The sequence below is a fragment of the Triturus cristatus genome, chromosome 12 (genome assembly GCF_964204655.1).
Source record: "Triturus cristatus chromosome 12, aTriCri1.1, whole genome shotgun sequence".
In the NCBI taxonomy this organism is placed as follows: Eukaryota; Metazoa; Chordata; class Amphibia; order Caudata; family Salamandridae; genus Triturus; species Triturus cristatus.
Genome location: NC_140595.1, coordinates 104,244,991 through 104,269,612, shown reverse-complemented (window position 1 = coordinate 104,269,612; position 24,622 = coordinate 104,244,991). Strand labels below are relative to the sequence as shown.

General features: G+C 45.3%; 1 protein-coding gene across 3 annotated transcripts in view; it reads left to right on the top strand.

Annotated features, from left to right (window-relative positions):
* KANK3 (KN motif and ankyrin repeat domains 3) overlaps positions 1-24,622 on the top strand; it is a 160,312-nt gene that overhangs the window by 123,898 nt on the left and 11,792 nt on the right. For 2 of the 3 annotated variants that reach the window (XM_085638312.1, XM_085638313.1), the window contains exons 4-6: positions 9,855-9,954; positions 11,998-12,267; positions 19,467-19,554. In XM_085638312.1, the coding sequence (XP_085494438.1) occupies positions 9,855-9,954; positions 11,998-12,267; positions 19,467-19,554 (458 nt within the window). The remainder of the gene's footprint in view (positions 1-9,854; positions 9,955-11,997; positions 12,268-19,466; positions 19,555-24,622) is intronic. The other variant, XM_085638314.1, reaches the window with a different exon arrangement.

Below are 24,622 nucleotides of genomic sequence, written 5' to 3'. Positions count from 1 at the left end.
TCTATAATAAGGCATGAAATCACTAGCTGGCTCAGTAAGGACCCTTCTGCCATTAGGGTCTCGAAGTCACTAGCTATCTCAGTGACCACCTTTCTGCTTTGATGCTTGCGCTCTCCAGCTTGATCAGCGACCAACATTCTGTCTTGGGGCTCGAGCTCACTAGCTCGCTCAGTGACTGCCAATCTACCATGGAGATAGAGCTCACTTGCTAGCTCAGTGTGTTTCTTTCTGCCAATATGCTTGATTAAATCTAAATGCTGTTAAATCAGTTACCGGCTTCTGCCATGGGGTTCGAGCTCAGTGGCTAACTCAGGTCCCAATTTTATTCTAGAGGTCTCGAGCTCACTAGCAAGCCCAGTGACCGCATTTCTGCAATGGGACTTGAGCTCAGTAGCTAGCTCAGTGACCCTCTTTCTGGAACGGGGCTCAAGCTCATCAGATAGTTCCATGGTCCACTTTCTGCCATTGGCCTTGAGGTCGCTATCTAGTTTAGTGACCACCTTTTTGACATTGGGCTCGAGGTCACTTGCTACTCAGTGACTGCATTTCTGCCAAGGGACTTGAACTCACCAGCTAGCTCAGTTACTGCCTTTTTTCTCTGCTACTAGAGCTCACTAGCTAGCTTGGTGACCAGCTGTCTTCTGTGGCGCTCAAGCTCACAAGCTAGATCGTGATCAACTCTTTCTACGGGGCTCAATCCTGCTACCTAGCCTGGGCACCACCCACCTGTGATGGGGCTTGAGATCATAGTCTAGCTCAGTGACCCCTCTGTTCTGGAATAGGGCACAAACTCACTAGCGAGCTTAGTGAACAGCTTTGGGGCATCGGGCCCAAGCTCACTAACTGGCTCAGTGACTATTTTTCTGCCATGGGGCTCAAGCTCACTAGCTAACTCAGTGACCATCCTTCAGCCATCGAGCTCAAGCTCACTTGCTAGCTCCATAACCAGTGATGGCTAGCTTGTACCGAGGGTGGTGAGGCGGAGGTGTGGGGTTGAGCACACAAAAATAAATAAAGCCGCTTACCTTGGTAGCGGGACATCCTCCTCCCTCTGGTGTCTTCCAGGAAGCACCTGATGCAGGAAACTGCACTACCCAATCCTGGCACTGCTTTCACAGAATGAAAGTAGCTCTAGGATTGGATAGAGCAGGCTCTCCCAGCGCTCCTAAGAGCACTGGAGACCTTCACTTTCTGTAACCCAGCTGTCAAAGACAGCTAGGTTAGAGAACTGTAAAATGTGCATGTCTGGCTGGCAGTCCCAAGACGGCTGGCCAAAGAGACATGCACACTTTAAAGCACACAGCTCCCTGCTGCTGCCACGTGGCAGCGCTGACCACCCTTTTATTTTTCAGCTCTCGGGCTTGTGGGGTGATGCTCCTCCGCTCAAATGGAGGAGCCGCCCTTGTCCATAACCCCCTTTGGCAATCGGTATTTGATAGAGTGCACATGAAATGACAACGATCAACTAAAAAAGACTAACGAGTCTTGGGCGTGAGAGGTCAGTGGAATCCCAGGCTCAATGAGAGCAGACACAGGCCTGCCATGCGTCGGTGCAGTGGCATCCAATCTCGCAGCAGCTTCTGGGAGGAGTGGTGCCGTGCTCAGTGATCCTGCAACGGAGGGCACAGAGAGGGCACCTTCTGTTGGTCTCCAGAGGTGTATGGTTGGGTTGTCAATACACAATGCTTCCAAGCCAGAGGGGATAGGGGGAGCAGTCGGGTCCTAAGACCTGAATCAAACCCATCACCTTCACGGTTCAAAGCCTATGTATTTATAACGCCCACCGCTCTCCATTGATGAGGCTGCTTCAGGGCACTTTGAGTGGAATGAGACATCCAGTATAGACAATACACGTACTTCTGGACCTTTTTGCGACCTTTGGCACAACAACCGTTCAGTGCTGCCTGGCCTGCTGGCAAAAGATCACTAGAAGAAGAGCGACAGACCTAACTTGGCTCACCTCTATCTTGACAAACCAGACACCTCAAGATAACCTGAATATATCACAGGGCATACCTTACGCCAGAAAAAATAAATAGATACTTCCGGCGCTCTGATGCGCCCTGCCCCGCTGCAAGTTGGTGAATGCAGACTTAATCCACATGTTATGGGGCTGCACTGCCCTAACCGCTTACTCGCTAGCAGTCACCGCTTACCTGGCGGACTGCACCGAACGCACAATGGGTAACGCATGGGAGGTATGCATCCTGGGTCTACTTTGCAGATCTAAAAAACATAAGGTGACGTCTCGTTCCTAGATCTAGGGCTAATCACCACTAAACGCCTGATTACCAGACGATGGCGATGTCCCGAACCCCGACACGGGAAGCGTGGTATCGCTCACTCACAAACTTGGCACAAGCAGAGAGTGCGACGTTGCGACGAGAAGACACCCTAGGGCTTCGCAAAATCCCATTGACGACCACAAGGGATGCTGCACTTCTGGACCTCCAGAATGCCTGGCGAGGGCCCCAGTCCCCACTCTCACAGTCTGACAGGCGCTAGAGGCAGGGGGCGACAATGTACAATAGGCACGCTTACAAGATGCAGAGAGCACCGCACAAACCTGCCCTCCCACATCGCAATTCCCCTCACACAGGACCAAGTGAACCATCCACATGGGTAGGGCATCTATGAGCAGCGTCGGGACAGCGGGTGATTGGCAGAGGTTGGAATTACCAGGGTCTTTTGTTGGGCAAATTCACACAGTTAATACCCCATTAATCTCCCCTTTGATCCCTCCCGGCCCCACCTCTCATTCCTCCCTCCCTACCCGCTCAGCCCCACCCGTCCCACATATGCAGTACATGAATGCTAAGATCAACATTGCATGCAGTCATACTTAGTCATTGTTTGCACGGAAACCCTAAGCAATGGACGTGTTGTTACCGTCCCCACAGCCTGGGACACGCTACAGCTATTGAAATTCACTAATTGATGACTGCAATACTATTGAAACATTTGTGTACCTCATATTACTTACGATATATGTACCTGCATATGACATATCCTTTGTTAATTTACAAAAGACAAATGAAGAAATTTAAACAAAAAAAGATAACCTAAATATATTCCTGTCCAAAACCATCACCAACATCTCGAATTACAATATGTCAACAATTACACGCCAAACTGGCCATATCATTGGAGCCTACAACTTCCGCTAACATACGTAGGTGGGCAATGCCCAGCTTTTCCATAACTTTGATGTCAATGTCTTGCTCAGAGACTGTCACAGACCTAAGTATCAATGCAGTCGTTGAATTACTGACATAGAAAATGAAGAGCATTTGTGTCGATCAAGTCACTAATTTTCAGGTATAGAGGCGGTGACAAGCCTTGGTTTAATGTAGTGCCTAACAGCCAGATTTATATGGTAACAAACACTCCAATTCAGAGTTTGCAACTGCAGAAAGGCTTTTCCCAATGTACTTACACCATTTTAAGAGTGGGTAACTTTTTTGCAACTCCTAAAATGGGTTTAGAAATAGATAAGGAATTGCTACTTGAAGGCAGCATACTGTAGGCATCTCTTCTAAATAGCTTTTAAAGTCATTATGTATCAATGATTTAGCACTGAAATAGCGATCTTAAACTGCAGAAAAGTTACCGAACTGGAAGTTGGGGAGGTATCCCATTCGCAAAGTGGAGTGTGTCCCCTTAGGACGTCTTCTCCTTTCTGAAAAGTAAAAATAAAATTGTTGGAGCAAACTTCTAAAAAAAAAAAGTCCTTTTTTTTTTTTTTTTAATGCAACCCAGTTTCTTTGAAAGAAAACAGGCTTCATTTAAAAAATAAAATCTTTTAAAAATTCCAGCGCAGACATACTGGTCTGTTGTCCCCAGCAGCCCACCATCCCTGTGATGGCCACTAATCGTAGTGAATCGCAACTTGCAATCTACTTCTTGCATATTGATGTGAAAGGTCGGATTGCGACCCACTGCTTTTTGGAATTTGTGTACCGACCCATTACTCGCATCAGTTCGCAAATTCCACTCTGGTTGCAAAAATTCCAGTCACAATTTTCGATCAGTATTTATGACCAGTGTTTTGTACATTTGGCCTTAATTGTCAGTTCTACAGTGTAACAGGTTTATGAGTCAATACAGTCATTGACCTTCCGTCATAAATTGTAAAATTGACAAAAGAGGCCATTGAAACTAAGCGCATATAGTGTAACAAATCTGTGTGCTTCTGCTTCGCTCACAACACCCAGCCTAAGAGAAGGGTTCTCCAAAGTCGGTCCTAGAGGGCCGGATCCATGCCAGATTTTTAAGATAACTATATTTATGTAAATGGGGATATGCTAAAAATCTGGCATGGATCCGGCCCTCCAGGACCGAATTTGGAGAACCCTGGATCTCAGGCTCAATGTGTGAGATGGGCTTATGTTCTATGCCTTTCTCGTTGTCACTGAAACTCAGGTGTAGAGTAAGACAGGCCTATCTGTTAACGCCCTGGTCACTATTCCTCTGCCTTGGAACCTGTTCCAAACTCAAGTGTTATTACCATTGAATTGAATTGAATTGAATTGAATTAAAATTAGATTTATATAGCGCATGGCTACCCTGAGGCCTCCCAGCGCTGTAGGACGGATGAGGCAGGTCAGCTATGTCGATTAGAGCGATGTCTTAAAACGGTGGGTTTTTAGAAGTTTGCGGAAAGCCAACAGATTATTTTCCATCCTCAGAGTAGCGGGAAGCATATTCCAGAGTTTGGGGGCATTGAATGAGAAGGAGCAACCACCCCATCTTGATCTTCGTATTAGCTTTGGAGTGGCCAAAAAGGAAGAGCTGAACCGAAGATTCCTAACGGGTTGATAGGGGGTGATAAAAGATTGAGTGATGATAGAGCCATTTTTCCAGAAGGCTCTGTGGGCCAGGCACATAGCTTTGAACTGTATCCTGGCTAAGATTGGGAGCCAGTGAAGGCTCCTAAGGGATGGCTTGGCAGATTGCCGATGGGGTACTTGAAGGAGAAGACAGGCAGCACAATTCTGAGTAGTTTGTAGTTTATGAATAGAGAATTTGGGGGCTCCCAGGTATAGAGCATTCCCGTAATCAAGGCGAGAGAGTATAAGGGCCTGTACCATTATCTTTCTTGCCTGAAAGGGCAAAAGAGGGAGAATTTTCCATAGCATTCTCAACAAGCCGTAACAGGTGGCTGATAGGTTAGAGGCATGGTGGTTAAAGTCAAGAGAACTATCAAGCCACATGCCAAGACTTTTGATCTGGGCCTTAGGAACCGGGGCCACACCAAGACAGACTGGCCATGATGAAGTAAAGAAAGAATGGATGGAGGGGCGAGGGTTGCCCAAGAACATAACTTCGGTTTTGTCCCCGTTAAGCTTAAGGCAGGAGAGTTCCATCCACTCGGCTACCGCCTCTAGACAGGGACCTAGAGTGCAGGATGACCCTTCAGGGTTGTTTAGTGACACTACTAGCTGCGTGTCATCTGCATAGGTGATGATTTTAAGGCCGAATGGATGTACAATCTCCGCCAGGGGACTCAGATAAATATTGAATAGCGTAGGGCTCAGGGCGGAGCCCTGTGGGACCCCGCAGCTCAGAGGTAGCCAGGTGGAGGCTATTTCTCCTTCAAAGATTTGGAAGAAGCGATCACTGAGGAAGGACTGGAACCAGGTTAGTGCCGTACCTGTCACTCCAACGTTTTTGAGACGATGAGACAGAGTGTTATGGTTGACAGTATCGAAAGCGGCACTAAGATCTAGAAGGATAATAGCTGCTGTGCCTCCCTGGTCCAGTAACCTTCTTGCCTCTTCTGTTACTGATAATAAAGCAGTCTCAGTCCCACGTTGGGGACGAAAGCCTGTTTGGGACTCATGTAACAGGTGGTTGGATTCCAAATAGTCCACAAGGGTGGAATTAATGTGTTTCTCAATCAACTTGCTCATCCACGGGAGAAGGGAGATTGGGCGATAGTTGGCTAGATTAGATTGGTCCAGGTTAGGCTTCTTCAATAAGGCTCTAACCATTGCACATTTCCATATAGAAGGTACCGTACCAGTAGTAATGGAGGAGTTCAAGATATCAAGGATTACTGGACGAATAGAATTGATGACTATACCAAGAGAATGCGGGGGGCAGGATCGGACGGGGAGCCTGATGTAACCCGGGGAATGATTAAGTCCAATGTTTCTGCATCTAGGAGGGGAAAATGCTCCAACGAGCATTGAAGGTTAGAGTGAGCACCTCTCACTCTGGTAGCCATGGGGCTTATCGGCGTAGTTGAAAAAGACAAATAAATCTTTTGAATTTTTTGAAGAAAAAAGGTTGCCAGTTTATTGCACCGGGTAAGTGCTCCATCAGTAGTGAGAGGTTTCTGGGGTAGAGTGATAAGTGATTTGGCTATACAAAAAATCTCTTTGGGAGAATTAGCGGCCATAGCTATTTTCTCCGTAAAGAATGCAGTTTGAGCACATTTGATTTCTGCTTTGTAACTCCTTATTGCCTCTCTGTAGACAAATTTACAAGCCTCAGAGAAGTTGTCTCCATCTTCTTTCCAGTCTTCTACATGACTGTTTTAGCTCCCTCAGTTTAGGAGAGAACCATGGGGTTGTTTTCTGTCTGCATTAACTATGAGTATGTTCTTTGGGGAGTACTAGATCAAGAGAGCTTTGGATCCAGGTATTATAATTCTCGCTGGCAGAGTCAAGGTTGGAATTACTTGGTGGTTTAGTGGCTTCAAGAGCTGTGGTCCAGTCGCTGGGCACAAGTATGGACCCTTTTCTCTCCAGGGTTGGCACTGCTCTCTGGGTGGGAGGCGGAGTAGGGATCTCCCAACAAAGAGGAATCAAAAAGTGATCCGTCCAGGGAAGAGGGGTGGGGGTACCTATGACGAGATTGTCCAGATTACTGAATACGTGATCGAGAAGATGGCCTTTATCGTGTGTAGGGGCAAATCCTCTCTGTCTAAGTTGGAGTGCTTGAAGGCTCAGCAAAAGCTCACTGGTTGCATGAGTGGAGAGATCATCTAGATGGATATTGAGATCTCCAAGCACTGTGAAGTTTGCTGGGGCCAGAGCTAGTTTGGCGACAGACGTCGACAGATTAGAACAAAATTGCCCTACGGAGCCCGGGGTGCGATAAAGCAAAAGACCGGAAAAGGTACTTGTAGATGATAATTCCAGGGAGAAGGCCATACTTTCACAGTCTGGTAATGTATTAGTAAAAGTACGACAGTTAACAGTGTCTTTAAAAATTATGGCTAGGCCTCCACCTCTGCCGGTCTTGCGATCGGGTCTAAGGATTGAATAGCCCTGGGGAAGGGTTTGAATGACAGCGGGATCAGCTTCGATCTGGAGCCATGTCTCAGTCAGGAAAAGTGCATCTGGCTTGAGCTCCTCTATTAAAAAGGCTAATTCATTAGAATGTTTAGGAAGTGATCTACAATTTAAGAGATACATCCTGATTGGGATCTTGGCCAGGGGCGCATTAATAGTCTGCGGTTGGAATTTAAAATTGCAGTGAGGGCAGTGGGAAGGCCTGTCAGCCATGTTCAGTAAGTGAAGGCAATTGTGATTAATATTCCCCCTAAGTGTATACAGAGTTTGGGGGATGTAAGTTATACGGTGTATGGGGGAACTATCCGGGATTTTGGCCCCTGGGTCCGGGCCAGGCGCGGACGGGCGCAGACGGGCTTGCCTTGGGCGCGCCCGCTGCGCGTCGGCGCCATTCTGTGCTTAAGTAGGAGAACCACCCTGAACGATAGAGCGTCACCCAACAAAGATGGCCGCCCGCGAGTGTCCCTACAAGGAAGTAGTGAGGGTGAGTGGGTTTTCTCAGCTCAATAATGCTCCCTCCACTCAATCAGCACATGTGTTGCTGCGGTGGACCGGGGAGTCAGTTGGCACACAAACAGTATCTGACACAGTAATTCAAGTAATTCAGTAATTCAATTTTAAAAGCAATTTGTGCAGTATATAACGATAAAGCATAAAAGCGCTAGCACAGCGTCACGAGCACAACTAACTTCTGCCTCTTAGTCCGCTGCGCGTCGGCGCCATTCTGTGCTTAAGTAGGAGAACCACCCTGAACGCTAGAGCGTCCCCCAACAAAGATGGCCGCCCGCGAGTGTCCCTACCTGGAAGTAGTGAGGGTGAGTGGGTTTTCTCAGCTCAATAATGCTCCCTCCACTCAATCAGCACATGTGTTGCTGCGGTGGACCGGGGAGTCAGTGAGCACACAAACAGTATCTGACACAGTAATTCAAGTAATTCAGTACTTCAATTTTAAAAGCAATTTGTGCAGTATAAAACGATAAAGCATAAAAGCGCTAGCGCAGCGTCACGAGCACAACTAACTTCTGCCTCTTAGTCCGCTGCGCGTCGGCGCCATTCTGTGCTTAAGTAGGAGAACCACCCTGAACGCTAGAGCGTCCCCCAACAAAGATGGCCGCCCGCGAGTGTCCCTACCTGGAAGTAGTGAGGGTGAGTGGGTTTTCTCAGCTCAATAATGCTCCCTCCACTCAATCAGCACATGTGTTGCTGCGGTGGACCGGGGAGTCAGTGAGCACACAAACAGTATCTGACACAGTAATTCAAGTAATTCAATTTTAAAAGCAATTTGTGCAGTATAAAACGATAAAGCATAAAAGCGCTAGCGCAGCTTCACGAGCACAACTAACTTCTGCCTCTTAGTATGAGAATCTCACGCATAGAGAGAGTAGGTGGCCCATGTGTCAAGCGACTTACTGAATCATAACTACGTGGTCTGTGCAGGTGATCCAGTGTAGTCGGAGAACCTCAGGCACTGAATCAGTGATTTATTGAAGAGTCATTGAATCACAGGCATAGAAAGTGCAACATTTCCATACAAACTGAAACTCTAGCATAGCACTTAGCATGCCCATGTGTCAGTGTCGCATACACTGAATCACGAGTAGCGTGTGACAGTTCTGTGTGGTCGGGGGCCAATATGCTCACCTCTCCCCCCTTTCCACTAAGGCCCTTTTGCACACCATAGTTTTGTGTGAGAATTGAGAGTTGAGTCGCTTAAGCACAAACTTACTTGCTCACTGTTGTATGTGTTAATTCATTAATTACTAACTTTTATCATATAATATGGCTACTAATTAATGTTATCTTACACAAAATGTGTACAATATTCCTGGAAAGCAAGCATTCTTCTCAAAAATATTAAATAGATTTTTCTACAAAAGGATTTAAAAACAATAAACACTTCTATTCGGAATTCACAAAATCAAGAGGTTCTAAAGGGGTTAAACTTGGACTACCAGGATTGATACCCTAGTGCTTAAGTAAAAGTCTTCTTCCAGTTCTGCATCACATGATCCAGTGGTGCCCAATCAGATTCATCCAAGGGTCATCATAGATGTGGCTAGTGGTGAACAAACCTAAAAGTCTTGGTGCACAACCTTAGAAAGGGTGTACGCGAGTCCCATCACTAACAGCCTTTGGGTCTAACGCTACTACTGAAAATCAAGGAGAAAACCATTCTGTCATCAATGTTCCATTCTGATATTTTTTATTAATATTTCATTGATACCCATCTCATTTTATTTTTGTTTCTATTGTATGTCTTGAACTAATCCTAGTGGCTATTTTGCAATTATGACATTTCATATTCTTCTGAAATATATATTTGCACTCTGTTTTCTTTTATCTGTCTTTTATGAATTTTAATAATCCAAATAAAGATGTATTTTACAAACATTCTGTCCTCTGCCAACAACGCTTCTTGAACTTAAGTGTGGCCTGCTTGAATATTTGATCAAGTTGCAATAACTTGATTGCGATTAAAGCTTGACCATACCAGTTGTTGATCTGCAAGGACTTTAACAGTGTTACGTCAGCTCTTCGATTTGTGTCTTCCAGGTGCCCTGAAATCCATCATGAAGAGAAAGGACGGCTCCTCCAAGAGTGGGTCCAGCACAGGGAAGAAAAGCCTACAATTTGTGGGCGTTTTAAATGGAGAGTAAGTTTGTTGGTTTTTAATTGGGATCATGTATGAACCCGGTGTTTGGGGGCAGGGTGCACAGGAGTGAGAGGCCTGGTGACGCCCACCACTTAAAATGGTCGACAGAGTCTGAAGAGGATAGGTGAGACCTCAGTCGTAAACATTATTAAGGCTCCCTGTTTTCCATTTTTACTGATATTTACGGATAAATACAGACCTAAAACTATTTCTTTTCTTGTCTGTATTTATTTTTAAATGTGGATAAATACAAAAATTGGTTGCTTTTTGAGTGAATCTAAATACTGTCCCCCATGACTGCCAGGCAATTGCTGTGAGGACTGATAGGTAAGGGAGTAAAAAACCAAAGGAATTTTAGTAAAGAGGCTTAAACAGCAATACATATGAATAAGGTTGATAATTAAGTTTGCATATTTTCATATAAGTGCACTGATTTATCTTCTGCGAGTGTTCATACTGTTGAAACCTGTCAAGCATTCAAATATGAGTGCAGTTAAATAAATGTGGAAATTTACTAGTTTCAGCTTAATTTTGTCACAAAACCCAAAATAAATATGGATAAATACAGATAAAATTAGCAAATAATAAATATGGATAAATACAGACGGAAATGGCAACAAAATAAATACCATAAATGAGGAGCCCTAAACATGATGTTGCTTCATACATGGAAGTGTGACAGAGAAGCATAAGGAGGATGGTGACACCCAACACCTAAACAAGAGTTTCACTAATAGAACAACTGTGATAGAGAGGGAATACGGAGGATGGTGACAAGCAACACCTAAACCATGCTTCTTCACATGGAAGGGGTTCTAATATAGAGAACTTGAAGACCTGGTGTCATCCCGCTTATAAACAATGCTTTTTTACATGAAAGCGAGTGCGATGGAGAAGGTGTCATGGGGAAGATTGTGACAGAACACACCTAAACAAAAAATATTCATAAAGAAAGAGGGGTAAAATAAAAGGCAAAAAAGTATGGCATTTGATAGCTAAACAAGTCTTCTGCTCACAGAAGGAAGTGCAATAGAGGTAAGACTTCTACGCAAAGTTGGAATTGTGATGGAAAGGACATGTCGAAGATGGTGACACTGAACAGCTAAACCAGGCTTCTTCACAAGTTTGAGGTTCATTGACATTAGCTGTTTCTTGCATTAAGAGTGGTCCAATTCTCCCTCTAGACCACAAGTGCTCAACCTGGGTCAGAAAAAGTAAAATATCTATGTGTGTATTTTCTGATTGAAAAGGAATTAAACACACTTTCAGGAGAACGATTGAAAAGCTGTTACTGGCACAGGTTTCTATCTGCAGGCTAGGAAAGCTTTGTGAATTCCAAACGATCAGAAATCTGAAGCCAGGCTTAGGTCATAATCAGTGGCTGTGCTTTGCAGAATCGGTTCCGTATGGTTTTTCGGGAAGAACAAAAACGCTGCGTGAAATTAAGTAAAGATGACATATTTTTAAGTCATTTGTAAGATTGCTGTTTCCAAGACGGGACTAGCCTCTTCCTCAGGAGCTAGTAACCTCACATATGTAGTCCACATTTTTGCAAGATTAAACTTCGGGTTTTTAGATAGAGACAAAACTCACACTTCACCTGTAATAAGACTTTTTTTGGTTATTTATGGTGTCTCCTTTTGGAGCCTACTATGCACAAGTGCTTAATTTGAGCTGATGGTTTCTGGTGCTCAGCACCAGCACTTAATCATCAACACCAGCATTTATGATAGCTTGCCACATGGTGGGGCTGTTTGTGTAATGTTGAGATGAGCACAACAACAGTTATTTATTAGTTCAATATACATTAAAAAGGACTAATACATGCTTCCCAAGCCAAACTTATAGCTTTGGTGCCCTGGAATAGTCACACCTGTAGGAGTGTTATGGTTAATAGTTGTGTTGTTACTGGCTGCATTCGCCGGAGCAATAGGTAGTGCAAGCTACAATGGCCTCCAGACGAGGGCCCTGACACTTATTTGTTTACAAATTAAGCACTGCTATGCACTCAAATTTCAGGGCTAAAAAGATACTTTCTTGAAGCAGGTATGAGACATCCTCCAGTGAAGACTCCAGTGCCAACGAGGAAGAGGAGGATGACGACAGCTCTTCCGACAAAGTCTGTGAAGACAGCTCAGACAGCGACATCCTGAACTACGTTGACACGTCCGAGGAAGAGCTGAACGTAAACATGGACGACACAGACAGTGACGCGGAACCTACGGCACTGGAAAAAGAAAAGAAAAAGAAAACCGAAAGACATGTCAAGAAGGAAGCGAAGGCAGTACTCGGACTCGGGGAGGTGAAACCGAAGTGAGTGCACAACACACCATCTCTACACTATATGGTGATGCATGTTGTTTTAGCATAATCTTTATATATCAGTGATGTAATAGTGATTATTATTTATATTAATGTGCATACTTATTCTGTTTATTTCTATTTATTAATAAGAAATTTGACACCATTACAAAATGCCTTTTTTCACCACTTCGCAGCACAAAAATCTAAGCAAGCAGAATATTTTATTGACCACTGGTCAATGCAGGAGCAGTGGTGGCTCCTCCTCTATGGCAGAGGAGTGTCGCCCCCTCTGCCGGCAGCGTAAAAAATAAATAAAAATAAAATGATAATAAACCTGGGTTTATTATCATTTTATTTTGTTTCCCGGCTGAGTTTTGGGGGCGGTGCCAAGGGGATGACTTGCACCAACGGGGAGTGGTATGCACTGCTATCAGTGTGCATGTGGGTTTGTCCGGCCGTCTCCGAGGATGAACGATGAGAGATTCACTCAGATTCAAATCTGTGAACTACATAGATTGTGAGAAGCGGATACATTAGTCCACAGTGCTGTCTTACTGTAGGAAAGTGGCTCTGTATATACTGTTCCCAAATAGGTGCAGTGTGTACAGAGTCCACAGCCCCAGAGGTTTGGCAGAGGCTAAAGTTAGATATAACCTTACTCTCTAAAGTGGTAGCTTGGTCGAGCAGTAAGGCAGTATCAGAGGACAGTGTAAAGCATTTGTTGTACACACTCAGTCAACAAATGGTCTCACACACTCAAGAACTGAACTCTAGGCCAATGGTTTGTATATAAAAATATATGGTTGTTTTATTTTAGAACCAACAATAGGTATCAAAATATACTTTCTCAGAATGAGATGCTTTAGTTAAATACTTTGCAATAGGCAATTGACTTTTGAAAGCAATAGTTACAGTTTGCTGCAATAGGCAACACAATTTCAAACAATACATTGAGCTCAATGGGAATTTTAAGTTATATGCAATTGATTACTTTCAGGATTACTTTTCTAACTCCAGGACTGGATCCTAGATTCCGTCCTGGGACAGTTCTTGGAAACAAATGAGTAAATACGTTTTAGTTACTGTTGTGATTTTTAAGCAATATTTTGCTATTTTAAAAGTGACAAAAACTTTTTCTAATCCAATTACCAATATTATCCTATGGGAGGAAATTCACTTAGCAGGTAAGTGGGGTTATGGTTACTTTTTCTAGGTCAGTGTTGGATCCTGGATCCAGCACTAGTGTACCACCTGTAAGCAGTTGAGAAACTGCGTTTAAGTTATACAGGCAATTTTTTAACCAATATTTATAAGTTTGCAAAATCGACACTTAGAAGAAATTTCACAGAAAAACAGTCAATGGTTTCCTATGGAAGAAAATTCAAGTTACGGGTAAAGTATGTTCTCGTTACTTTTGTAATCCAGTGCTGGGCTCCTAGGCTCAGTACTGGGACATCTATCTAAAACAGGTAAGTAATTACGTTTTCACAGTTGGTACGATTTTTAAAGAATATTTGTAGTTTGCACAAATCGACACTTGGAAGAAATTTCACAGAAAAACAGTCAATGGTTTCCTATGGAAGAAAATTGAGTTAGTGGTAAGTACGGGTGTAAGTACTTTTCAGGGTCAGTGCTGGGCACCAAGATCCAGCACTGGGATCTCTCCTAATAGCAGGTGAGTATTTCCGTTTTCGTTACTCTGTTGATTTTAGGTGAATATTTTAAAGTTGAGAAACTCCACACTTAGAAGAAATTTCAATTGAAACCAGCCAATGTTACCCTATGGAAGAAAAGTGAGTTATCGGCTTTTGGGTAAGTACTCGACTGGCAGAGTTAAGGTTCTGGGCATAGACTCAGGGGTCTTCCAGGGTCAGGTAAGTACAGTTGTTACACCCTTAGCGGCACTGGGGCAGCCGGGTGCAGAGTGAGTTAGGCCCAATGTTATCCTATGGAAGGCAGGGGGCCCTTGGTTGGTGGCTGCTGACTAGCAGGCCACGTGGCTGTGGGAGTTGGGCTCCTGGTCACTTGCTCAGGGCAAATGGGGAAGTAGGTAGGAGTAGAAGTTGCACTGCCAGGGCCACTCGGGCGGCTGGGTGCAGGGTGCTTTTGAGCCGTCGGGCGCTCAATGGATTGCAATGGGAAAGCTCAAGGACGAACAAAGGATGCAAGCTCGGGGACGGAGATTCTTCAGGTGCGACCACCACTTCGAGAGGTAAGTTGGGTAGTTGGAGGATAGGTAGGTACCCAGGAGTTGGGCACAGGGGGCCGCAGGGCCCTGGGTGCAGGGGTGCCCTTTGATCTCGGGATATCTTACCCTCTGTTGATCGCGTTTGGGGGGGTCCCTAGTTCTGAGGCTGCAGGCGTCATCAGGAGCGTCGAGGTGGGTCCTTGGGTGCTGGATTTGGGGTCACAGTCACCGGGTGGACGTCCTCGGGGTCTTTGTCCACTCCAGCACAGGCCAGGCTTGGCGGGTGCAGAGTGTGCAGGGTTCGCGGTTCCTGGCTGGTGCCAGGGGTCAGTTGCTTGCTTTGTGCAGTGCCACTGCTCATGGGAGTCCCAGATGCTCAGAGTCACAAGGTAGCCAGGTCCTCCGGGGTTTGTGAGGTTGCTGGCCACGGGAGATGCCGGGATTTAGCAGGAGCAGGTTCGAGGGTCGACAGGCCGGTAGGGCAGGGGCCAAAGCAGCTGTTGTCTTCCTCTTCTTAGCAGCTGCATGGCAGGTCTTCTTTCTTCTTGTTCTTCTTTGCTTTTTCAGAATCTGGAATCTAAGGAAGGAAGGTTCAGGGTACCCCTAAATACTAGATTTAGGGGCGTTACAGGTAGGTAAAGGGCAGGGACCACTGGGTCCCTACCCTGGGGTGGGTACACCCCCTATCCTGCCACTCTCCTGTGGGAGGGGGCAGTGGCCTAGTCCTGATTGGGCAGGGCTCCCCATCTTCAAGATGGCGAAAGCCCGGGGATGTGCTTCACCTCGCCTCCCCCACCTGAGGGGTGGGGTTGGCAGAGGCTGGCACACCCCCTGTTCTTCCTTGGGGTTTCCGGCCAGTCTTCCCACCAGAGAGGGGGTTTAGAACCGGTGGGGGCCAGTTGCGGAGTACAGCAAGTGGCCTGGGAAGCTCACAAAGGCGGCATGCCTTTGAAGCTTCCCCCTGCCCATCCTGGGGGAGGAGACCTAGCACCTCGTCCAGGATGGGCATTGTTGCAGGCCCAGGAGAGCGGATGGCTCTCTACCCAGGGGTCCAGCAACATGTTTGCTGTGTGGCAGCCTAGGCAGCCCCTCAGACCAGACGTGGATTGTGGGTTAGGTTCAGGGGGCATCTCTAAGATACCTCTGTCGTGCATTGTACATTAAATCCTGCACTCGCATCAGTGCGGGTTTAATGTGCTGAGAGGTTTGATACCAAACTTCTCAGTCTTCAGTGGAGCCATCATGGTGCTGTGGAGTTCGTATTGACGATCTCCCAGCACCATACACTCTTAAATGGCAGCATTGCACTTACAGTACCCAGGAATGGACCAGGGTACTGTAGGGGCACACGGCTCATGTTCCTGTACCCACACCACTAGCATAGGGCACCCAGCTAGAGGGGTGGCTGATGTATGCCAGGGCAGTGTATGTTGTGGGCATGGCACACAGAGATGTGTGCCATGTCGACTCTGTTTTATTCTATACCCAGACACTCAGCCTGCAAGGGCAGTGTGTTTGTGCCAGGGTACAGGACCTCGAAGGGTGGCACAATAAGTGCTGCAGCCCTTAGGGGCCTTCCCTGGTCACAAGGCCCTGGGTACCTAGGGTACCATTTACAAGGGGCTGACATGTGGCCTGGGTTTGCCAAATTGGGTTTTAGGTTTCAACATAGTTTTTAGGGAAGGAACATAGGTCCTGGGCACCTGATTGGCAGGAGCCCAGGGCACACTCAGTCAAAGTACATTCAGCAATTCAGCAAAAAGTGGGGGCGTACCATGCAAGAAAGATGGCACTTTCTCACACTTACCACACACATTAGTATTCACAATCCACTCTTGTAATTCCGAGGACTGATTTTATGCTAAAGTCTTACGGAATAAAGTTGTGCAGTGGTAGCATTTGATTTTCCAATGACTACCAGTGACCAGTAGGCCTTGGCCCGTGCTTGCGTCCATCGACTCATTTGTCATTTGAGGCTTCATAACAGAACTAAGCTCTGGAGGGACATCTTCCTCCTGCCCACCATGGCCACTCTTCCTCTTATCTCTGGATAGCCAGTCTGGTTGACATGTTGTGGTGCGACTGAGACTTTAACTGCAGCCATTCTGCCATTGGAGAAATCCAACATAGGAAATGAGAAGGTGGTGAATTGGTGGCTTGTGGCTGTGGTTAAGGTCATGTGTTGCCGCAGTGTGCTTGCTCTTCTGCCAGCAGAATGCTCATGAAAGGTATGTATTGGCTGGACTGCAGGGCAGCATCACCCATCGGACATGGAATTATCTGTTTATTGTGCATTTTTGCCATAGCAACCCATCAGCAGAGGTTCTATCTGTCGCTTAATATCCTTCAGTATCCTGCCAGAGGGGCCTTCGTCTACTGCACCTTGTGAACCATTAATGGTTGTGATACTCTCAAAGCCATCACAGCAATTGTGACATTGTGTGGCATACAGACTAAATTTGTAGGGATTTCTGGGGTCTTGAATGGAATGAGATACGCTCTGCGAGAGCACGTAGGTTGTGAGAGTCTGTGAGCTCCATATTATGATATAGATCCACACTGAGGTCCCTTGTGACTCCTATGTGTGATATCCTGTGATAAAAAGGCATGTATTATTATTCTTAAAGCCTTATTGTGTTATTTAACCACATTCAGTCACTGTACATTGAAATTCTCGAATATTCATAACCTTCATAGCAATTGTATGTGTATTGTAATATTATACATTCAGGCCCTATATTGTGATTTGTGACATTTAAACGCCGCGTGGTGATTTTGTGCCATTTGGACGCAGTATTGGGATATCATGACACGCCAGCCCAGTGCTGCAATAGTGTTCATTTCAGCCCATCTATTGTGATAGTGTTGCATTTCGGGCCCGGTATTGTGATATTGTTCCATTCAGGCCTTGTGTTATGATTTTGTGACTTTCAGGTTCTTAACTCTTGTATTGACACATGCAGGCCCTGTTCTGGGATATTTTTCAATATTCATAGTCTGTATTGTGGCACCGCCACTTCTCCGTCCTCTCTATCCTCTTCCTTCTGTGTGGACAGAAGGAGGAAGCACCTAGGCTCCCCTAAGCCACTCATGATGCTGTTGTCACCATGATAGCAGCGTCCTAATTGGTCTGAGTGCCGTGGTTCAGCACTGAGACCGGGACTGGCAGCCTGGGCATGTTCTCCACCCATGCTGTACAATTCAGCCGGTGGAGAACACACAAAGTGAGCATGACTATTTTGCTGGCCCAAGAAGGCCATCCAAACAGTCATGCGCACTTATATGATACTACCACTCCTCCCCTCTGCTCTGCCCAGCCCAGCCACACCCCGCCCCGGAAAACTGCCTCACCACGTAAAAATAAAATCATAATAACATTGCGTTATTATCATTTTATGTTTCCTTTTTTACAGGGCTGAAAAGCAGTGGAGTGACGCTCCTCCGCCTTAGCGGAGGAGCTGCCCCTGGGATTACCGTATTTTGGTATTTGCTTCCTGGGCAGCAGGGGTGCGGGACCATCCAGGTGCATCAGCAGATGCTCCCTGACAGCAGCCCATAGGGCAAGGGCAGATGAAAAACTGACTATTCATTCCAGACCTCGGTACAAAACAATCCCACTAGGGTAAGAAGAGGCAAGACTGTCTCTGAGCCTCACCGCTGTACCCAAAAACCAAACACAACCATAAGGGCATTTGGTGCACTTTTCCATCTCGGAGCATATCTTCATAGGACACCGGAGCTGCCGCGTGGGTTCATCCGAAATAGATTACCAACTAACCTGCCTCTTCCCTTGTGTTTGTGGGCCTTCCGGTCCTTTTGCCCTATATTAACATCTGCCATCCCGTTTCTTTTGATTGCTGCAATAGGTGTGCCTTTTCTTCTTCCTGCTTATGAAAAGCACGTGTCACTCCTTTTTATCAGTACACAAAAGAGGGAAAGCCTCACAACTGATGAACTCCTAACATTTTAGGAGGTCAAATTACCTGGCCTCCCTATATATCAAAGTGGAAAGGGATCTGCATCCAGGGGAATTGGTGCAACGCTTGCATCACATGGATGTATTAGTAGGATCCTCACTCCTTTTTATGGCAGCCTTTTCTCCATTTTGAGGGACGAGTCCCATCTGCTCTCCATTCCTTACAGGAATGCCCCTCTCTTATGTCTGTTTAAGCCATCCATGCTGTCTTTTCTCATGTTTTGCTAGCCATATAGTCTCTTCTGCATCATAAGGGACTGGGCACCTTCTTCTCCCTGTTTATAACAACAATGCACCCCATTTTCACTCTTTCAATAACTATGCATCTGTGTTTCTATGTTTACAGTACTCATGATAATGGTGGCCATTTTGCCACTCTTTTTTGACAGTCTTTTCTCTATGTTTATTACAGCTAAGCTGTCCTTCCTCCATGCATATGACAGCCTTGTCACATATTCGTATGTTAATGTGATAGCCATGATCAGTTTTATCACAGTCCATTCAAGCCACGCACCTCTTGGGCTGTCAAACAAAGGCCATCTTGAAGACTGGGGCGAGGAGCTATAATCGCCATGAACAGGAGGAAAAGGCTACTTTTTCTCTCTGTTTGTGACAGCCTTAGTCGCCATCTTGAAGGCCATGCTCGGCTCTCTCTCCCTGTTTATGAAAGTCTTGCTCCCATTTCCTCCTGATTATGGCGCCTCTGCTGCCCCGTCCTTGTTGACAGCCTCTTCTCTTTGTTTATGAAGCCATGTTATTTTTTCTCTCAGTGTATGACAGCTATGACGCATTTTCTCTTAGTTTGCTACGGCCATGTCCTCTCTTGTTTTCTGACCTCACTTCTGCCTCGTCCCCATATTTGAATGTGATGCTCTCGTCTCTCTCTGTCAACACCTGCACTGCATGCTCTTCTCCATATCTGAGCACCACAGCTCTGCTTCTTCTTGGTAATGGCAGCCATGTTGCCTCTTTCCCGCTGTGCACGAGCTAAAAGGATTACAAAATGATAATGAAGAATTTCTTTGGGACATTCTGTTTCCACAGGTTTGAACTGAGTCTGAAGATGAAAGACGCTTGCTTGATTGTTAAGAATCACCTTAGCGACCCTAGCGCCATGAAAACCAAGGAATCTGTAAGTAGAAATAAATACTTTACGCATAAAAAAAAAGCTTTCCTATCACGTTTCTCGGAAGCCTGAAGACTTTTGGTAGATATATGGAGTATGCATCATTAAAATTGTCGTGAAAGTCCTGATTTTCCGGTGCAAGTTCAGGTGTATAGATGAACTTCGTGACATTTATAGTTTTTGGTGACGCAAGGTCGAGAAAAATAAACCTAACTCCACACAGGGGAGCTGCATTCCTCCTTTCAAATATCCCCAAAAATGGAGCACAGAGGTAAAAAAAAAAAAAGTTCATAGCTTTTGACAACAGGATTGTGGGAAAATCTTTCTCATACTTTTAGGTGTTCACAACTTTAAAGATTTCTCCTTAGTGTTCAATAAAAACACACAAGTTCACTTAGTTTTTCCCCAATATCTGTCTTGGTTTTTCGATGTGTAAAAAAGACAATGGACCTTTCCCTGAACCACTGTTACGTGATTCATAAATTGAAGGATGTTTCATCTAATTCCTTCAATTTGAAATGCTAAGAAGACTGGTAGTAAAGCTAGATATCTACTGCCATCTAGTGGAAGAAGTATGCTAATCAGCTGCTGTCACTAAATATGAAAGTTCTGGTGTAAATTAAGTTTTTGTGACTGTGAAAGTTGCATTTAGATGTGTGGGTAATCCGCAGTCCTACATCCTCTGCAATGCTTTCAGATTAGGAGATCGACTGATTTAGATGCTTCAGTTACTGATTTGTTCTTGGTTTTACTCCGAGAGAGGGACAGGGGGTCCTTTAGTTTTACACCACTCAGAAGCCCGACATTGACCAAAATAAAGCTATGCAAGGGAGTGGGCGTGACCTGAGTTAAATGAATATTACTTGCCGAATAATATCAGAAATAAATGTGTTGCGTGAAGCAACAGTGAAAAGTAAAGAAACTTTATGTGGTGATGGAGAGCATGCATTGAAATCAATGGTACCCTGTAGACTTTGGGCATTTATGAGTTTATGCAGTTTGATTTGGTGATTCAAAGTATCTAAACTTAACAGATGAAAGCACATGTGTGATCCTGCTTCACTGACCTTAGACTGACCCTAGTCTGTAAACTACTGGGACTGCCATCAAACCACAGGGACAAAGGGCTGAGATCAGTGCTTAATTTGTAAAATAATAAGTGGCAGGGCCCTGACCTGGAGACCACTGCAGTTTGCACCCCCCTCATACCCCTCCAACCCCCCCCCCCCCCGTCATCGCTGCCAATGATGGTACCAAAACAATTACTAGCCGTCTCTCTCGCCTGCAAGTGTGTCAGTTCAGAGTATCTCGGATCCCCGAAGCTAAAGGAATGGCTGGGGAGGCAGGTATTAGTATTTTTTAATACTCACCGGAAACCACTGGCTCAAATTAAGCACTGGCGGAGATGGTCATTTTCAATCTACATGTTCTGCTTTCTTCTTCGTTCTAAGGGCGGAACACATCATCCGTGCCAAATTCAAGAGCAGCCAAACCCTCCACTGATATTGATATTGTTTTTAAAGCACGTGAAGGCCAAAAGGCGTCTTAATGTCTGAAAAATTAATCCAACAGTGGACTAATAGGGCAGAGTGGAAGAGAAAAGCCAGGTTTTAAGTGGTTTCCTGAAATAAGTGAGGTTAGACTGGGTTTTAAGATGCCAAGGCAGCTTGTTCCATAATTTACCGGTGGAAGAGATAAAGTTCTGCCACCCCGGGATACTTTGTTAATCTTGGGAATTACCAGAGTTTGGGATGCAGATGATCGAAGAACTTGCCTAGGTATATACCATTCAGATTTCTTAGTGAGGTAAACTGGGCCAGTGTCCTGAAGGGCTTTATGGAAGGAGATGGGATTTCTTAAAACATCTCTGTGAAGACGTTTACCAACTACATGGGCAAAAGAAACTTCCTCATTGTACAGTTTAAGTACTTTCCCCCCAGTGGTGGCCGACGCACAGGGCCGGCTTTAACACTGGTGGTGCCCTGTACGACAATGTTGGTTGGCGCCCCCCCAATGACCACCTCTGCCACGGATTCCCTCACTAGCACCCTTTAACAGTGCCCCTCAAGTCTCCAGAACCACTGTCTTTTGGATTCATTTAGTTTTATAGCACCACTCTTACCAGTGTAAGGTGTCAGAGCACTTTACACCACACAAACATTTCACAGAAACAATCATTTGTGTAAATCAGTGTATGGGAAATGTTACATCACACATGATTACAAGATGTAGTGTAGGAGTGACATATCATCGATAATGGTAGGCATATAGTTTAAGAGTCCTGCTATAACCTATTGTTGTTGGTTGGTGCATCTTCCTGATTACTGTTCTGTCCCTTGCTGCTCAGCCATGAGTGATGTCACTTGGAATGTTGAGTGTGTGGGACTGGGGCAGATGGCAGCTGGAAGAGATTGGCTGAGCAGCAGGGAGGCTGCTCCTGGTGGGGCTTTATTTATGGGCTTTACATGAGCATTACATGGACTTTGTGACTTAGCAAATAAACCTACAACTTGTTCTACATGACCTGTCTACGAGACATCTTCATTATAACAAGTCCTTATTCTGGAAAAGCACAAATTCAGAATTTAAAACATAACATCATTTTTAGGGGTTCGCTTTAATAATAATAATTGTCTTCTACCCAAATAAACCCTTTTGGCAAGATTAGGATAATGAAAGACTGGGCAAAAAAACATATAGTGCTAACATATACCTTACAGTTTGCATGCAGCTCTTTGATGACCGTTAATAGCTCAACGTTCTATATTAGGATTTTGACTTTTAAACAACAAGTATCAAAAGGAGCTCTCTGACAGAAGCAGTAACCCACTGACCTATTTCCATTATACTAGAAAACAAAAAAAGAGTGACTGAAATATTCCTAAGAAAATCCTAGGGAATGGAACAGCACAAGGAAAAACCTAATTATTTAAAAGAACCCTCACTCACCAACCTAGTTGGTGACATGCTTCATCACTGGGTTCCCACCAGAGAGGCCGCGTGCCTCCCTGGTGTGCTACGACGCCTGAATTACAGTGGAGCAGGTTTTTTGTGAAGGGATGTGAGTGTGATAGGTGGTGCAAGTTTTAAAAGGAGGGCGGTTTTATCCAGAAATAAATTTGATGATGGAAAACCAGCGACCATTAAAAAGAGGTGAGATGGACGTTGACTGGCTGGTTAGGTTACCCAGAACCGTCCGGTTTCATCAGGACCGAAAGGATTCCACGGCGGTGTACGCTCGCTAAGGCGCACCCTAACTAGTGGAACCGTGTGGACGGTAAAACTCACGGTTCTACCAATATGGCCCCCTGGGATTTCCAAGGCCACTGGACTCTGTAAGAAAAACAAACAGGACACACATAAAACTGTATGGTGAAATCAGTGGTCATCTGTTTGTCAGGCATCCAGGGGATGTAAAATACTTAAGTGATCCCGTGCTGTATTTGGGAAGACTTTCCAAACTGTAGCACCACAAGTGCCCCTGTCTCAGGCACCTGTGTCCTTATATATACAGCCACTCCGAATGTGATCGTTTTACGGAGGGGTCCCAGCTACAGGCGATACCCTGTAATATGTTCTGTCCATTGAATGTAGGCCGTTTCAGGCATAATATATGCACACCAGGGAGGCACTCGGCCTCTCTGGTGGAAACCCAATGATGAAGCATGTCACCAACTAGGTTGGTGAGTGAGGGTTCTTTTAAATAATTAGGTTTTTCCTTGTGCTGTTCCATTCCCTAGGATTTTCTTAGGAATTTTCAGTCACTCTTTTGTTGTTTTCTAGTATACTCTTTTGGGGGCACTCTTTTGGGGGAATAAGAGTGACTATCCCTCTCTCTCTTGTTGATACTAACTATTTCCATTAAATGCACTTTGTTATCTGCATGGTACACATTCTTAGCAGCAGACATTTTAACCCTCTGCACTAACTCAGGATGAGTGAAAACTTCCACTAGACAAACTCCTGGTCTTTTTCCAGGAAGATGTTTAATCATGGGAGTTATCCTGACATTTTAATTAATGCCTGATAATTGCTAAAGGTCAGAAACACGGCAGCAGGAGCTTTTAAAATGAGAATATACTTGTATAAATTACGCCCCCACCCTAAGTCAGCGCCCGGTGCTGTGGCACCAATCGCACCGCCTTAGAGCCGGCCCTGCCGACGCATATAAACAGTGGAGCGTGGGGAGTAGGGGCACGAGAGGTTTAAAAACAAATAAGGAAAATGTACTTGATGCTGCTTCTTTCGCCTCGCACCTCGCTGCTTCCTGATTGCGGCAGCCCTTAGGACAGCATTAGAGACTCCCTGTTCAATCCCTGCGCTGCTCTCATGTAGCATGAGAGCAGCGCAGGGATTCGCCTGAGCGGGCTTGTTTAACACTCACCCAGGCACAGGTACTCTCTGCTGTTTCTTCAACCAGGCTGTGCAATACAGCTGGGTTGAGGAAACCTAACTGCAGTTGACTGTTTGGCCGGCCTAAGACGGATGGCCAAACAGACATGGACAGTTAGAAGTGCACTTCACTCTACCCCATCTGCCATTGCCCAGGCTCACCCCGTACACGCTGGCTCAGCCAGCAGCTGAAAAACAAAACAATAATATTGTTTTATTTTTTCAGCAGCTGGCTGTGAGCCAGTGGGGCGACGCTCCTCCGCCATTACAGAGGAGCCGCCGCTCCTTCCTCTCATGGAAAAGGATTTGTCCATGAGATGCTCAGAACAAAAAGAGTTGGGAACATTTAACTGGTATCTGGACTTCTTAGGACCCAGATAGATTCATGAAGGCCCAGAGATTACTGTGACATGTTTACAGACCTGCATGGCTATTGCTTTTGTCTAAATTTGAACAATACATGTTGCTGAGCTAATCTATCGCATGACTTCTACTCCTTGTAGGCAGGGCTAATCCTGCATCTAAAAGTAGGCATGGTTGATACTTAGAAGTTTACTGTAAAGTTTGTGACTCTTCATGCGTAAACAGACTAAAATTGAATACAAAACAAAAGCAGGCATTACAACAAAATTTGGGACATATAATGCTAAAGCTAGTCAAAACCTGGTGGTCACCAATCACG